The 16,935-nt window shown below is 49.1% G+C and overlaps 1 protein-coding gene, 1 long non-coding RNA gene and 1 other non-coding gene across 3 annotated transcripts; 1 reads left to right on the top strand and 2 right to left on the bottom strand.

The window, feature by feature from the left end:
• Positions 1-84: 84 nt before the first annotated feature.
• On the top strand, positions 85-902 carry LOC134158969 (uncharacterized). The gene is made up of 2 exons (XR_009962970.1): positions 85-298; positions 660-902. It is a non-coding gene; the product is annotated as an uncharacterized LOC134158969 (long non-coding RNA).
• An 11,110-nt stretch (positions 903-12,012) lies between these two features.
• On the bottom strand, positions 12,013-15,553 carry RPL18A (ribosomal protein L18a). Its single transcript, XM_062609486.1, has 5 exons — positions 15,404-15,553; positions 14,844-15,023; positions 14,130-14,259; positions 12,587-12,696; positions 12,013-12,155 (listed from the first exon to the last, which is right to left on the bottom strand). The coding sequence occupies exons 1-5, from the start codon at positions 15,419-15,421 to the stop codon at positions 12,063-12,065; spliced, it is 531 nt and encodes a 176-aa protein (XP_062465470.1). The 5' UTR covers positions 15,422-15,553; the 3' UTR covers positions 12,013-12,062.
• LOC134159010 (small nucleolar RNA SNORA68) lies at positions 13,481-13,612 on the bottom strand. The gene has a single exon (XR_009962989.1). It is a non-coding gene; the product is annotated as a small nucleolar RNA SNORA68 (small nucleolar RNA).
• Positions 15,554-16,935: the final 1,382 nt, after the last annotated feature.

The raw sequence follows: 16,935 nt of genomic DNA, 5'->3' as shown, positions 1-16,935 counted from the left end.
GGGAGCGGGCGGGGTGTGTCACGTGGTGCGCTGAGGCCGGTGGTGAGCGGTGTCCCGGCGGACCAAGGCGCAGAGCCGGGGGTCAGGGGGAGCCGCGGCTCCGTTGGGTGAGCTGCTGATGGGCAGGCCAGCTCCGTGACGCCCAGTGCGGTTTTCAGGTTGGCCGCACTGGCACTGGTTCCTGTAACAACGGTTCCTGTTCCTCCCCCCCGCCCCGGTTTTTGTTAAACTGAATCTGAAGCCACTTCTGTGCTGTGCAAAAGCCATGAAGGGTGAAGACTGCGTGGAGATAGCACAGGTAGGATGTTTCTGTACATGGATATGAGAGTTCCCTTCCTAGTGCTGTGTCAGATTGTGGCACCTTTCGCATTTGACTGTAAGTTTCATGAAGCGTTGGGGTTATTTTGAGTCTGGTGGTAATATGAGTGGTAGTTTTGATGTGAGGAATAGTAACGGACTAAGGAAAGGGTAAGAGTTTTCTTCAAACTATGCATTGATTGTCTTAACTTAGTATAGGGAACAGGTAGGTTCTTGTTCTTGTTAGTCTTGTGGTTAAACTATAACTCAGAATAGAATAGGTAGCTGAAACACGTTGTTTAAAATCAAGGACCCTTTTCCCTCAAGAAGGTGAATGTCTGACAAGAACCTGTTTCAGCTAGTCTCTGTAAGACTTGAGGTTGCCAGCTGGGGAAACTGAGCCAAGGGTGAAAAGTGCATGGTGAGGAAGACCTCTTACTTCATCCAGAAGACCCCAGCCTAAGACCACCAGATGGCAGTGCGCAGGCATAGAGGGGAGGGGAATGGTATTAATGAGTTCTTGGAACTAATTGTAATAATCTCCTTCTATACTTGTAAAATCTGATGAATATGTATGTTTGTATATAATAAATATCTAGCTTGTTTAGCTCTCAGTGTGCTAGTTAGGAGGAGCGATCCCCTTCGCATCCAGCCCCGCAATAAACATACGTGCTATATAAGTCTTTGTGAGTTATGAAGTTCTATTCCGTAAATCAGTTTGGATGCCAAGGAAATACCTGATGATCTGCAGTGAATAGGGACATTACTACTCATCCCTGCGCGTTGCAGGGTGGTTGGACTAGATGAACTTTGAAGGTCCTTTCCAACCCAAATTATTCTATGATTCTAAGTTGTTCTGTCAATTAAAAAGTTCCAAAACACAGGGCCTTACTAGTGACTTTATTCCCACCCTTTGGTGTTACCCTGGTGTTACAAAGGACCCTCCAGCTACGCATGCATAGCTTTTCATCCCTTGTGAGGGGAAACCCCGAATTGCCCGGATCAATTCCCATTTTTTGGACCACGCTTTGGACAGATGGGCTCCCTGAACTGCTCCACCATGGAGGCAATGAGGAGCACAAAGCTGAGCTGCAGAGCCATGAGGCTATGGAAGGGGGGCTGTTGTGGCAGCACGGACTGATCCCACTCTTGCAGAACAGCCAGCCCCTTACAGTGAGAGCAAGGCCCTCACTTGCAATCAACAGGCAGTTTTTGTCCCAGTTGAGCAGCTCTCCAGCTACCCCAAAACTAAGACATTCAGTTTCCTCTCTAGACAGTGTTTCCCTGCACTCTACGCCCACCTACATTTGTTTTTAAGACATTAGACATTAGACAAAATGACAGCCATCAATTCTGTAACTCTGGGCAAGACCCCTGTACTAATTAAACTGGCTGCCTACCTCTTCTCTAGGGAACACTCAAAACACACTACATTTTTAAATAGGCTCTGGATGCAAAGAATGGCTTTTTGTGTGAAGCAGCCTTTTTACTTAACCTTAACTACACATTGACCATTACAGTTTTTTTATCATACGTTATATTGTAAATGTAGCATTGTGGTTGAACGCCATCTGGCAAATAAGTACCACGCAGCCATTCACTCAGAAAATGGTAAACTAAGAATGAGAAGCAGCCAATACTGTGGCCAGCACTTCCTGAGATCCTGCAGGTGTGCGTTCTGCTTGCAGAAAAAGCTGCCTTCTTCCCAATTTCAACTTTATTTACCTAGCTTGCCTAAGAAACTTGTGGTTTAAGCCCAGCTGGTAACTCGGAACCACGCAGCCACTGTCTCTCCCAGAGAGCCTGCAGGCACTGCGGCACGAGATCTCAGCCCTGCGCGAGGAGCTGCGGCGCCGGCCCGAGCAGGAGCCCAACCCTGACAGCGCCCGTGCCAAAGATACCTGTGCACGGCACGAGGGGCAGTTGAGGGCACAGTGGGGTATGAAGGTTCAGCGCTCCAGCCCAGCGAGCAGGTCTGGAAGTTCCAATGTTCAACCCAGCAGCTCACGGAGCAGAGCTGCAGCTGCTGTCCGTGAGGCCGAGACTATACAGAGGAAGTCTTTTCCCACTGCCAGCCAGGCCAGCAGCACAGAGGAAGAGGTTGAAGCTGCTGTCTCTGAGGCCAAGACTCCAGAGAGAAAGTCTTGTCCTGTTCTCATCCCGGCCAGCAGCCCACGGAAAGCGGCTGGAGCTGCTGGCACCCAGACCAGCAACCCAGGGATATGTTGCCCAAGAAAGGTTTCCTGGGCAGACCTCCAGGGAGCAGGGACTCTGCCAATAGCCCCGAGCTCCAGTATGGATCCCAGGGCCATCGACCAGCTGCAAGGAGTGGACAGCAACAACCAGGAGTGAGTGCAGGAGCCTGCTGAGGAGCTGCAGAAGATGGTGAGTGATGGGGGGAGATCTGCTCTGGCAGGGGATGGGTGTCCCTCCCCATCCTCCTGCTCAGCCAGCCCTCACCTCCTCCTGCTCAACATCTGGGTGGGTGTGAGGTGAGACCCACGCAGTGGCTCGTTGGTCTAGGGGTATGATTCCCGGTTACTGGAGGGGACAGCGACACTGGGAGGGGTGTGTGTGCCCGGGGAGGGGCCAGTGCCACCACCCGCAGGACTCAGTGACTCTGGCACCATCACCCTGGTGTGGGGTGCCAGGTGCCAGCAGCAGCGAGGCCATGGAGTTCAGAGAGTCCCCGTCCTTGGGCAGTAAGTGCTGCAGTGGGCCCCCCACTCCGGGGTGGCAGGGGGAAGGCCGCCAGCTGCCCATTGTGTCTTCTGCCCACAGGTCAGACTCCCATTGTGGAACACAGCAGCAGCAATGGCACCACTCAGCCTGTCTCAGCTGCTGGACACTGCCATCACGTCTGACGTGGGACATGTGAATGTCAGAGAGCTGCACAGCCTGCTGCAGGCTGTGCTGGGGCTCTTGGGCCTTGGGGACCTGCAAGTCCCAGACTGGGGGCAGCCTGCCCAGGGGGTCAGGGCCCGGGCCCAGCATGTGGGGCAGCAGCCCCCAGAGCCAGGTGAGCAGCAGCCCAGGACAGACCCGCTGCAAGGCACTGCCAGCGGCTCCCGAGTTTACACCGTGGCTGCCGGTGTGGGGCAGCTGGAGGAGCTGGAAGCCATGGAGAGCAGCAGCTCCAGGGCAGGGCCTCTCCTGAGTCCCCTGGGCTCCACAGCCCTGGAGCTCTGGCCCCACCATCCTCTGCATTCCTCCCTTCCCCACTCCTGGCCTGCAGCTGGGAATCGTGTGCGCTCCTCAGGCAGCTGAGAGGCACCATTAGCACCTCCTGGGCCTTATACCCCATTTTAGTTTCCCTGTGGACTGCACAAGCTCCATTACAAAATAAATAGCCCAGCAGAGATCTTCTGGAAGGTTAAGCGTTAACAGTATTTTGAGGGTGTTCACATTTTCTCTGCGTACTTTCATATCTATGCAAGCCTGTACTGGGACTTGTCCTTTTAAAAACATTCTACAGTTTTATAAAATGCAGCTCATGAAATGCTGCAGAATGTCTTGTATGGTACAAAGCTGTGAAGTACATCTCATAAAATACTCTGAAACCTGCATCTTGAAGCAGCAGATAGATCAAACGCTTCAGCAGATGAATTTGGATGACACCTGGCTTTCACAATGATGGGTTTGTTATTGGAATCTGCTGTGCTGGTAAAGATGGGAGGAGGGAGAGGAAGGCAGGGGGAAGGGAAGCATGGATTGCCATCTAGTGTGATGAGCCAGCCCAGGCTTATCACAGGGAATATTTATATACACAAAGAAACAAAGTTACCAGAAATGATTGCCCTCCATCCTCCCAGCACAACCACCATTCTGGGCAAGGAGCAAAGCCTGTCAGCTGGGCCAAGCTAAATAGCCATCAGCTCCCAGAACGTGGCAAACACTAGATCTGCCTTACAGTTTCTCAATAATACATATGCACGTTTGTCCCATTCACATCCCCATTGCCCCCCGGCCATGTCCCACCAGCCCATGTTTCCCCCCGTCCCTATGACCATGTCCCAGTGGCTCCTGTTCCCATGGCCATGTCCCCCTTGTCTCCTTGTCCATATCCCCTATGCCCCCTGGCAATGTCCCCCCTGTACCCATGGCCAGGTACCCCTTGTGCCTGTAATTGCCCCCATGGCCATGTCCCCATTGTCCCCAGTGTCCCCTTGTCCATGTCCCCAGTACTCCCCAGCCATTTCCCTCTGCCCCATGGCCATGTCCCCATTGGCCCCCTGGCCATGTCCCAGTGCCCCCAGTCCTGCCGGTGTCCCCGTGTCCCCCACCTCCTGCCCCCTGCAGGTGCCCCAGGGGTCAGAGCCCCTTCAGCGTCTCCCCCTGCTTTGATGACTCCATCGACTTCGCTGACCCCAACCACGAGGGGACCCTGGGCCAGGTACGGGGGGGGGGGGGGCACACAGGGGTTTGGGGGAGCCACCGTGTGCGGTATCATGGACCCTGTCCCTGTCCCTCCCCAGGACAGCACCATCAGCCTCAAGCCCTCCATACTCTTCCTCATGGCCCCCACCCTCTTCATTGTGGCCTGCATCATCTTCCTCTTCCCCTTCCTGAAGCAGACGTGGGAGAACCTGAGCACCCCACAGGCAGCCTGAAGCCCCCCCCAGAGCACCCGGACACCCCACAAGAATGGGGCGTTGGGGTTTGGGGGTGCCTAGGTTTCAGGGTTCTGGTGTCTGTGGGTGCCGGTCTCTGTTGTTTCAGGGGTGCCGGTGTCTGGGGGTGTCAGTGTTTGGGGGTGCTGGTGACTGTGGCTTCGGGGGTGCCGGAGCCGGGGGGTACCGGGGTGTGGGACTCCCGGTGCCGGTTGGTGCCGGTTTGAGGCTGTGGTTTGGCGGTTACAGCCCGGTCGCTGTGGCCACGCCTCCAACTGACCGGGCCAACCGACCATCCTCGTTGCCAGGGCAACACCGCTGTCGCCCCGCCCACAGCCCGCCTCCCAGAATGGCCACGCCCCCCCGCCGCGATGACCACGCCCCCTGACTTTTACCCGCCCCTGTCTACAGGCCCGGCCCTTTGCCGTGAGCACGGCCCCGGGCAACGCCGCTGTGAGGGGGAGACCCCCCCCCATTTATGTAAACCCGGGGACCCCCTGACACAACACCCTTGGGACCCCCCATAACATCACCTTGTGAGGGGAATTTTGGGGATCCCGTGTGAGTGTGCGTGTGCGTAGCGTGTATAAGGAAATAATGGGAAATAGAGCAGAGAAATAATAGAAAAGAGGCCTTTGGGATGTGTTCGGGCTCACTGGCAAGAATTAGGAGCATCCCCCAGGGGCTCAGTAATAAAAAGACTTTAATGAAATATTGTAACCTATGGTAGCCATTATATACCTTGGAGGATCAGGGAAAATGGCCCAAAAATGGGACTTGGAATTGCATGTTGTTGCAATTAATGTTATTTTTAAGACGACAAGGAAAATTGGATGAAGTGATGTATGCAGATATGGTTTTCACTTTAAGAAACCACTCGGTGTGGGGGACGGAATGCAAAATTAATATAGCTCCACCAGATCCCTTAATTTTGGCTTTGGAAAAGGACAAGGAAAACCAGAAAGCTAAGCTGGAGAGGTGTCATTCAGCCTGTGATACTGGGGAAAAATGTTTCAAGTTAAAAAACCAGAGTAATCAGGAAGATAGGTTGGAGGATTATATATCACAGGTACCTCTGAGAGGAGCACCCTCGGCATCTGCCCCGTCTGTTGTTGATAAGGAGGGAGAGGTTGCTGTCACTGGCAACAGAGCAGAAGGACCTGAGAATGTTAAAGAAGCCTGGAAAGCAGATAGGAACCGGGAACAGGTAGGGAAGAAAAAGCTGAGTCGTGCTATAGGCACGGCTACGGTGGCTGCTTTGGAGCAAGCAGAAACTGGTGGGGGAACTAATGTGAGAGGACGAGGCAGAGGTAGAGGAGGAATGTCAGGCAGAGGTGAAAGAGTGAATTCTTCTCCTGTGGGGTGGGATCAGTGTGCATACTGTAAGGAATTTGGACCTCGGAAGTGAGACTGCTCTAAACCAAATACCCACAAGGTGGCTCCGGTGGCTGAATTAGAACTAGACTGCCGGGGACCTGGGGAGTCTACCCTGCCAGATCCGCTGGTTAAATTAAAGCCAGGGACTAGAGAAAATGAAGTGGAATTTTTAGTGGATACCGGAGCAACTTTTGGTAGGAGGCTTGCCAGGCTGGTCAAGGAGGCTTTAAACTAGATGTGTTGGGGGAGGGGGGCATCATTCCATCCCAACACACCCAGTCAGTTGCCAGAACCTATAATAAATGCTCAGAGCAATGTAGAGGTATCCCAGCTGCTCCAGCCAATGAGCTGGCTTCAGTTGGAGCTCGGCTCAGATGCCTCTATACAGATGCCCGTAGCATGGGGAACAAACAAGACGAATTAGAGATGTGGGCACGTCTACGGGGGTATGATATAACAGGCATCGCAGAAACATGGTGGGGTGGCTCCTATGACTGGAGTGTCGGAATGGAAGGTTACAGGCTCTTTAGGAAAGACAGGCCTGGCAGGTGGGGAGAGGGAGTTGCCCCTTATGTTAGGGATAGGCTGGAGAGTATGGAACTCTGTCCGGGGACAGGTGAGCAGTCAACAGAGAGTTTGTGGGTCAGGGTCAAAGGGAATATAGCTATGGGAGACATTACTGTGGGGATCTGTTACAGACCACCTGATCAAGGAGAACTTGTGGATGAAACACTCTACAGACAGATAGGAAAAGCCTCAGGCTCACAGGCCCTTGTTCTCATGGGTGACTTCAACCACCCTGACATCTGTTGGAAGGACGGTACGGCCCGGCACAAGCAATCCAGGAGGTTCCTCAATTGCGTGGAAGACAACTTCCTTCTGCAAGTAATAGAGGAGCCGACAAGGAGAGATGCTATGCTTGACCTCGTGCTCACCAACAGGGAAGGGGTGGTAGGAAATGTGAGGCTCCAGGGCATCCTTGGATGCAGTGATCATGAGATGCTCGAATTTGAGATCCTCAGGACAGTGGGAAGAGCGTGCAGCAAGCTCACTGCCCTGGACTTCAAGAGAGCAGACTTTGGCCTTGTCACAGACCTGCTTAGTAAGGTTCCATGGGATAGAGCCGTAGAGGGCAGGGGGGCCCAAGACTCTTGGTTGATATTCAAGGATCACCTGCTACAAGCTCAGGAGTGTTGCATCCCAACTAGAAGGAAGTGCAGCAGGAGGGCCAGGAGACCTCCTTGGATGGATAAGGAGCTCCTGAGAAAACTTCAAAGGAAAAAAAGAGGCTTATAAAATGTGTAAGCAAGGAGAGGTGGCCTGGAAAGAGTACAGGGATGTTGTCCGGGAAGCTAGGGACCAGGTTAGGAAAGCTAAGGCCCAGTTAGAATTAAACTTGGCTAGGGGTATTAAAGATAACAGGAAGGGATTCTACAGGTACATAGCAAATAAAAAACAGACTAGGGAGAATGTAGGCCCCCTCAGGAAGCTCTCAGGAGAACTGGCTACACAGGATTTGGAGAAGGCTGAGGTTCTGAATGACTTCTTTGCCTCAGTCTTCACTGGTAAAGGCTCTGACCACACCACCCAAGTCTTGGAAGGCAGACACAGGGACTGTGAGAATGAAGACCCTAGGCTCACTGTAGGAGAGGAACTGGTTCGAGACCATCTTAAAAATCTGAACGTGCACAAGTCCATGGGTCCTGATGAGATCCATCCATGGGTCCTGAAGGAGCTGGCGAATGAAGTTGCAAAGCTGCTGGCCATCATATTTGAGAAATCATGGCAGTCAGGTGAAGTTCCCAATGACTGGGAAAAGGGAAATATAACCCCCATTTTCAAGAAGGGGAAAATGGATGACTTGGGGAATTACAGACCAGTCAGTCTCACCTCTGTGTCTGGCAAAATCTTGGGGTAGATTCTCCTGGAAGGCATGCTAAGGCACATGAAAAACAATAATGTGGCTGGTGACAGCCAGCATGGCTTCACTGAGGGGAAATCCTGCCTGACCAATTTGGTGGCCTTCTATGACAGGGCTACAGAACTGATGGACAGGGGTAGAGCAGTTAATGTCATCTATCTGGACTTGTGTAAAGCATTCAACACTGTCCTGCATGACATCCTTGTCTCTAAATTGGAGAGACATCAATTTGATGGATGGACCACTCGGTGGATAAAGAACTGGCTGGATGGCCGCACACAAAGAGTTGTGGTCAATGGCTCAATGTCCAGCTGGAGACCAGCCCTGGTTGCCCAGGGAGGTTGTGAATGCTCCATCCCTGGCAGTGTTCAAGACCAGGTTGGACGAGGCCTTGGGTGATATGATTTAGCGTAAGGTGTCCCTGCCCACGGCAGGGGGGTTGGAACTGGATGATCTTTTAAGGTCCTTTCCAACCCTAACAATTCTATGATTCTATGTTCCATATAGGCCTCAGGCCAGTGGGAAAGTGGCCAAAACAATTCACTTACTTAAACAAGAGCTTGGGAAGATTTGTCAAGAGCTAAGTTATATTGGTATCAAGCATTACCATTGGCCTTATTGAGAATCAGAACAAAACCTTGGTCAAAGGAAGGAATTAGCCCCTTTGAGAGTCTATATGGAAGACCATATCAATCTCAACTTAAAGGAGAGAGCCTTCAAGAAGTAGGAGAAGGACACCTTCAACATTTCTTGGTAAACTTGGTAAAACAGGTAGAAGAAATAAATGGCAGAGTGTTAGGGACCAGGGCCAGAGGTTTAGATTATCCTGTTCACCCTTTTAAGTCAGGAGATTGTTTTTTTTCATTAAGGATTTTGTAGGTGATCCCCTAGAAGAGGAGTGGATCATACCAGCTATTACTGACTACCTTTACAGCAGTAAAGATAAAGGAACAACCTGCTTGGATACATTATTCAAGAATAAAGAAGGCACCAGAACCAGAAAAACACCAGAACTGAGAAAAGGTATGGCACGTCAAGTCTTCAGCACCCACACATGTGAGACTGCATCGATCATAATCTGGACTTGTATAGTAATAGGTGTAGAAGCATGGAATCAAAATCTGTATCTGAGATTGATACAAATTGTTAAACAAGAGTGATTGTTGAATCTGTACTCAGCCATGTAAATCAGAAGAGAGACTGGGTATGCCTTTAATTGGCCTCCCTATCCCATTTAAGACAAATTGGAATAGATTAGATGTGGAAACAAGTGAAAATATTTCATGAGGTGGCACAGGAAAACATCTCATAGGGATTTGAGGAAATCTGGGAAAAAATAACATCAAGGGTACCCAATCTCTCCTGGTTGACACAGTTGTTTTTAACCATATTGGTAATAATAGGAATGGTTTTGATTATGTGTATTAAAGGTCCAATGCTCCTTTAGGTGTTGCAAACAATCCATGATGAACTATGAAGAATGGAAGAGAAACAAAATTAAGTATCAAGTAGAAAAAGGGAAATACTTCAGGAAACTTTGAATAAGAAGGGAATAACTCAGTTGCAAAAGAATTTTCAATAGGACAAGAAAATGGGGGGATTAAAGAATGGGGTTGATTGAAGAATGGGGTTGTAAATAAGTAACTTCAAGGACCTTAGCCTTTGTTAGCAACTGTAGAGAAAAGGAAATGACTAGGATCAGCTCTGCCAGAACCAGCCTGGTGGTTACTGATATGACAACGATCATAAAACAAAGTGATGAAGAAATAACCACCAGGGGTCCCAAAGCCCACTACCACATTTTACTGCGCACGTGGGAGGGATTCTCCAGAAGTAGGATGTAATGTATGTAATCTAATGAATATGTCTGTTTAAGGATAATCTAATCACAGCCCTGTCGATGCTTGGATGAGACACACTAGGAGGAGCAATCCCCCGTGTCTCCTGGCGCTGCAATAAAGAATTCCTGTTTGTCAGCTTCAACTTTGGTGGCAGGTTCCTGGAGATTTCTCCAAATCAATACGAATATAATGAGATAGCTCATTGTCATGGGTCTAGCTGCATCTCCTTTCTCTTTATGGTTGCTGAATTCATCCCTCAGGCGTTTGATTTCTTGTGCTTAATTGTCTAAATGTAACATTCTATGGTTCTTCCATATAGCTATGCTGTATAAATATAACTATACCAATGTTTATTAACTTGCAGTCCCAAGAGCATTTGGGCCATTTATTGGACAAGCACCTCCTTAAGCGTCATTCATTCGAGGGGGGAAAAAAAAGAAGATAAAAAAAAAAGGCCAAACCTATTGTAATGACTGTGCTAGAAAGAGGCAAGGCTGTATGGAGATGCCTCATCTGCTCAGCAGTGTCAGAGGCAGTTGTGCATACTCCTGTTAGCAAGTAGTTAGGCATGTAGCCTTTGACTCCAGTCTGCCACTGGAGACAGTCAGTTCAGAGGCTCAGATACTCACACACAGAAAGCACATCTTGGGAGAGTTTAATTAGTATCTTAAAGGCATTTTGAGCAGAGACTTTTATGCAACCCTTGTAAATCTAGCTTGAACAACATGCACATGTAGCCATACCACTTAACAGCCTGGTGTTTTATAATGATGAATTAGGAAGGTTTAGTTCTTTAAAACACTTCACACTATTACATCACTTTTCGAATTCAGTGTCCACAGAACATGAGCATACATAATGCCTGTAACATTCCTTCTATTCTATTGTTCATAAATGTACTGTTCTCCTGGCTAACCTACCTTGTATACATCTCTTTAGAAATTGCTTTAAGGTAAAAATCTTAAATCTTAAACCAAAAGGTTTGATCTTGAATTTACTTAAGCCAAAAGAATGGTTATTGGTCAATTCTAAAGGACTTGGATAAGACCTAGACCTCAAAGCATTTTGTGTGTTTAACATGAATGGTTCCAACAATCACGGGGTGACTAAAAAAAAGAAACTGCGTAGAGAAGCTCATGCTGCTGATAAAGTAGTGAGGGGCTGCAGGATTCCAGCTGCTGCAGTCAGCAGCACTCAGGCCCATGCCATCACTGGGATTTCATTCCCAGCCCTTCAAAAGCATTTAGAAGGGAGCTGTTGGACCCAGCAGGACAGACCTCAGCAGTGGCTGCTCTCCAGTGTGGGACACTGCCACTGATGCACCATTCACATGGTGCAGGACTGTCGTGGTTTAAACCCAGCCAGAGAATACAACCACTCACCACCTGCCAACCAATATCCAGCCTGACCCAAGCAGTGATCTAACCCTTCCGGGTAACTGCCCCCAGTTTATATACTGGGCATGACGTGCTGTGGTATGGAATACCTCTTTGGTCAGTTTGGGTCAGGTGTCCTGTCTCTGCTTCCTCTCGGCTTCCCCTCCTCCCTGGCAGAGCATGAGACTCACGAAGTCCTTGGTCAGAGTAAACATTACTGAGCAGCAACTAAAAACATGAATGTTATCAGCGCTGTTCCCAGGCTGAAAGTCCAAACCACAGCACTGCACCAGCTGCTAAGAAGGAGAAAAAATGACTGCTACTGCTGAATCCAGGACAGAACTAGATGGATGTAGGATTTTACAGCTGCTCAACAACAGACCTACTCTGACCTGGAAAGCTGGTTATTAAAAATTTTGGTTTATTGATAGGATATTTTGATGATTCAAGTCAGCACCTGAAACATTCACCTGTTTCAAGGGAACTGTAGCTGTACATAGCAGGCTGCCAACAGTTTAGAAAAATAAAGAGTAGGAAGGGGTGCTCCTTGGTATCCAGGACAGTTTCAAAAGGCAACTGTGAGTCAAAGGTTCAAATAAGATCTTTATTACAACACAGAGTTGATAGCATGTTTCCATATTTAAAAGAAAGTGTTTGGTCTCTTGGTGGTGAAACGTGGTTTGTGCTGGCGACGCAGAACTCTGTGTGGCAGAGGGAACTTGATTTTAGAATCCTGCAAGAAAAATATTTTTGCATTAATTGAGATACTAGATGAACAACAGAAAATAATTCGTAATAAACAGCTAAGCTATATTCAACTGCCAACTTATGTACAGAAAACTAATGCACCCAGAGTAGATCTAGCTCAGGGAAGCTAACAGATGCCTCGATTTTGCAAATTTTGTAAAGAAACACCTGCTAAAGGCACATTTTTGGCACCATAATATGTATTTGGGTTAGTTTTACTTTCATTCAATCAGTTCTAGAAACCATTATCAATAATATAACAAAATTGAAAACGTATGCACACAGGTGTTCCTTTGTTATCTGAGTTCCTATCCTTTGCTATTTGAGTCAGCAAAGGAAACCTGTACCAGAGAACTCCCCCTCCCAGTCCAGTATTAGACCAGGACCCACCAGACACCGTGACGTTACTTCACTTACATGGAACTGCTTCACTGCTGGTCTACGGCACTTGCTAGCAGCAATTTCCTCAACTTTCATGATCTGGATAGAGTGAGCACGGGCACGGTGACGGGCTCCCATATCGCGGTCTGTAACAAGAAATCTCATTCACCCATTTCAAAACTTAAGACATTTTCTGTTCAAAAAACTTACTACCATCTTTTCAAGAAATGTTTACAGTATCACCTATAACTTTTAAAGTCACTTTTCTCCTAAGTTCTTTACTTAATCACACCGATTTTAGTATTTAAAACAGCAGAAATATCAGAACCAACATGCAGTAGCCAACTGGAACTCAAAACCAAACTCCTCCAAGAAAGTGCCACCTTATTCCTCTTGCCTGATTTCAAGATGGTAGACATGTACAGAAGTAATCTACTATTTCCTTTTTTGCACAAGAAAACTGACTGAATCAGCACTGAAATATAATTACTGAAAAGACAGGTGAACCTAAAAAAAACCCAAACCATTCTCTTCCAAAGGCAGGTGCAAGTAAAGGTAGAATCTATGGTTATCTTTACTTTTCTTGAAACTGACAAGTGATAGAAACATGAATTGATTATTAAGGCCATGTAATTAAGCTTTCAGAAGAGAAGAAAGCCATCTGTGCATGGGCTACCTGAAAATTCCTTTAGCAGTGCATATCACTGTCTTTAAATCCTGATGTCCACAGCTAGTTTCACAAGATACACTTATTGAAATACTATTGCACTTACAATGGTTCCAATGAACATCTAACATGCTTATTAAAAACTTACCTGTCAAAAGTATTCTTGAACATAAAAGTATCAAACTCATTGCAGACAAAATTAAGTTCTCAGGACTTTGAAGCAGTCCTTCAGTATGTTAATTAACAGGAATTATTGTGTAAGTTAATGTAGAACCTTAAATTTCACTTTCAACAGCACTTCAGCTTTTGAAAGGCGACAAGATACTTTTAATATCTGCACACATGACAAGAATATCATTATGAGTAACAATATTCTTTGGGTTTTTATGTGCATTCTGTTGTGTTCATAACACTTCTATAATACTTGAATCAACAGCATCACCTAAACAAATGGTCTGTCCCTCAATCACGTCACATCACAGACTGAAATAATGACAACCTTTAATTCTCCTTGAACTGAGGCAATGAGATCTAGGAGCAACACAGGGTTTTTTTACTTGCTCTACAAAGGACAGATCTAATATGATAGCTGAAATATTGTCTCTGCAAGGCTTGGAAAGATATACAGCACTTAAAAGGTCACAAAACTCTGTCTGTACAGCAAAACTACTAGAATGTAGGAAGTCACACCAAGATGAAGCAGGAATATTTTCAGCAAAACTGTATAGAGTGGTAACAAGATACCACATACATCATACAGACATCTATGCACTTCTCCAGGCACTCACCACTTTATTTTACCAGTGTTACAGTTATCTTACTATGGATAAAGTCAGCCCACCTGATGTCCAGTTTAAGACTTAATCTATTTTATTTAACTATTTTATACCTCAAACAGTTAGATGTACTTACAGCACTGGGTGACAGCACCAGCAGTGGTCAGATCCCGATACTCCCTGTACATGTTGTGAGTTCCGCTACGAGAATCATAGCGCAGCCAAATACCAAAATTCTTTACCCGCAAAGGGGACTTCTCATAAACCTGGAATTAAACATGAGCACAAACGCAGTTAGACACAGTACATCATCAGCATTTTGCAAGTTTGAATATTTTAGAGCTCTAAGGAAACCACTGTGCTATGTTTTATTGTAAAAAACAGCTATTTGTTCTTTCTCCACAGCCACATAACTATATCAAAGCCTCAGTAATTCAGAGTAAAGTTTTAATAATTCAGCACAGAGAGAAAAATACAGCTCTAAAACTCTAAACGATATCCTTTTAAGTATCAAGGTAGAGGAGTGAAAACACACAAATATCTACTTTCCAAGGATTATGAATGTGCATATGACTTATATTCCATAATGAAACAAGCACCAGAACCAGCTGGCAGCACTGACTAGTAACACAGTTCATAACTCTGAAGTCTTGGGAAGTTTCAGTTCAGTTTACTAGGCATATACTGTTACTTTGAAAAAACTAATTTGTCACGCAGCTTCACAGCAGCAGAAGGATTAAGTTCATTTCAATTTCACCCCCAATAACAGCACTTCATATAAATTCCTTCCACATATACCAGCTGAAATTCTTTACGTATCTCCCACTTTTTTGTGCTTTAAATCCCGCACCTGGCCGCAGTACACGATCTCTCCAGAAGACTTCTTCATCTTCTTCAGCTGAGAAACGAAGTACCAGAAGCGGGACTTGGCGACAACATGGTTGGGAGCGAAGATGCGCATCCGGTAGAGAGGAGGAGTCGTGCACTTCGGCGTGGGCAGGCATCGCCCAACCACCTTGTACTCCCGCAGCTGGACGAACACGACACACAGACTGCGTGAACCCCTCCGCGCCGCCGGCCCCCGCCCCGCGTCGGCACCGCTGCCAACGCAGTGGAAGGGGACGGGAAAGCCTAACGACCCAAGCAGATCGCCCCGCGGGCCCAGCCGTGCCCTCCGCCGATCACGGCCCCCTCCCCCGGGAGGCGCGGCCTCCCCACGCGTCCGGCTGGAGCAGCACCGCCGCCATGTTCGCCGCTCGCCCCCCTCGAAGGCCCGGCACGGCGGTTAGGGCGCGCAGAAGCCGCTCTCAAGTGCCACAAGCCCGAGCCGCCGCCCTCCCAACGGCAGCCTCAACCTCGGTCTCAGCCCCGCTGCCTGCCGCGGCCCCTGCGCCCCCGGCCCTCGCTCACAGTGCCCGACGCCTTCATGGTGCTGCCTCCTCCGCGGCCCGCAGGAAAGGAAAGGCAGAAGGCGCCACCGCCTCCCGTCACCCGTTCGCCGGCAGTCCCGCCTCCGCCAGTCCTGCCCGCCCATTGGCTGGGTCGAGAGCGCCATTGGCGGAAGCAGCCGTCAGTCTCCGTTCAGGTTCCGGTCCGACGGGGACCGCGTGGTCCGGCCGCGCCCCTGTGGCCCGCAGCCAGCGGGGCTTCTTGGCACCGTGGCCCGGCACGGTCTCGGTCCCCGTAGGAGGAGGCTCCGTTGAGCGTGGCGCTGTCTCCCGCCGTCCCTGACCACGTTGCTGCGGAGGACGTGGCAGGGAGGCGCCCGCAAGAGACAGCAGCCGGCACCGCGCTCCCGCCGGGACAGTAGCCAGGCATGGCCTCCCTTTCTCACCCGTGGGAGGCTGGGGTCGCTGATACAGGTAGGCTGCCCCTATGGGCGTGTGTGTGTCCCTCCCGCTGCGTTTGGAGCTGCTCCGTTTCATGGCTGGTCCGAGTGCTGCCTCCCCTGCACACCGAGGCTGGGGCCGGTTCCGCAGCAGGAAAAGACCTTTATGATAATCAAGTTCAAACCTTTACCCCAGGATGCCAAGACCACCACTTAAGCATGTCATTAAAGGCCACATCTACACGGTTTATTAACACTTGCAGGGATGGTGATTCCACCGCTTCCGTGGGAAGCCTGTTCCAATACCTGATCACTCTGTCAGCATAAACTTCTAATATCCAATCTAAACCTCTGGCAGAGTGAGTCCATTGCCTCTTATCCTATCACTTGTTATTTAGAAGACCGACCACCACCTCACTACAACCTCCTTTCAGGTAGTATTAGTGATAAAGTCCCCTCTGAGCCTTCTCCAGACTAAACAGCCCCAGTTCCCTCAGCTGCTCCTCATAAGACTTGTTCTCCAGACCCTTCACCAGCTTCATTACCTTACTCTGGACTCGCTCCAGCACCTCAATGTCCCTCTTGCATTGAGGGGTCCAGAACTGAACATTGTATTCGAGGTGCTGCCTCACCAGCACTTAGTACAGGGGGATGATCTCTGCTCTGGCCCTGCTGGCTATGGCCAGGATACCGTTGACCTTCTTGGCTGCCTGGGCACAAGCTGGCTCATGTTCAGTGGCCATCAGTCAGCACCCTGAGGTCCTTTTATTTGCATTTAGCAATAGTGTTCTGATTCCACACACACACACAACCCTAACCTCTCCCACCCTGCATAGATCGCTGTGCTGCAGAACATTATGAGTGGACACTGCTGTCACATCTGCCGATCCTCACTGACATCAGTGATCCTCACGATCCGCCCCTTTCTCGTGCGAGCCACTGGGCAGGCCGCTCCCGTCTGGCGAGCTCGCACCCGAGGCACTAAGTGTGCCGGCGCACGGCTTCCGGAAGGAGACTTTGGGAGCGGAACGGGCCGGTCCCGGTGCATTAAATAGGTGCGGTTGGGTTTAGAGCGCCGTCAGGTGCGAGCAGCACCACCTGTGCGTGCCCGGCG

Source organism: Pezoporus occidentalis, unplaced genomic scaffold (assembly GCF_034315485.1).
Source record: "Pezoporus occidentalis ecotype Australia unplaced genomic scaffold, CSIRO_AGI_Poc_V1 ctg138, whole genome shotgun sequence".
Classification (NCBI taxonomy): domain Eukaryota; kingdom Metazoa; phylum Chordata; class Aves; order Psittaciformes; family Psittacidae; genus Pezoporus; species Pezoporus occidentalis.
This window is presented reverse-complemented; position numbering and strand designations above follow the sequence as displayed.

Excerpts from the sequence above, each read along its gene's own strand:
- RPL18A (XM_062609486.1), bottom strand. Across the intron at positions 14,260-14,843 it reads AGATCGTGTACTGCGGCCAG|GTTTATGAGAAGTCCCCTTT; the intron begins GTGCGGGATTTA and ends GTTTAATTCCAG. Across the intron at positions 12,697-14,129 it reads TGGTGCTGTCACCCAGTGCT|ACCGCGATATGGGAGCCCGT; the intron begins GTAAGTACATCT and ends TTCTTGTTACAG.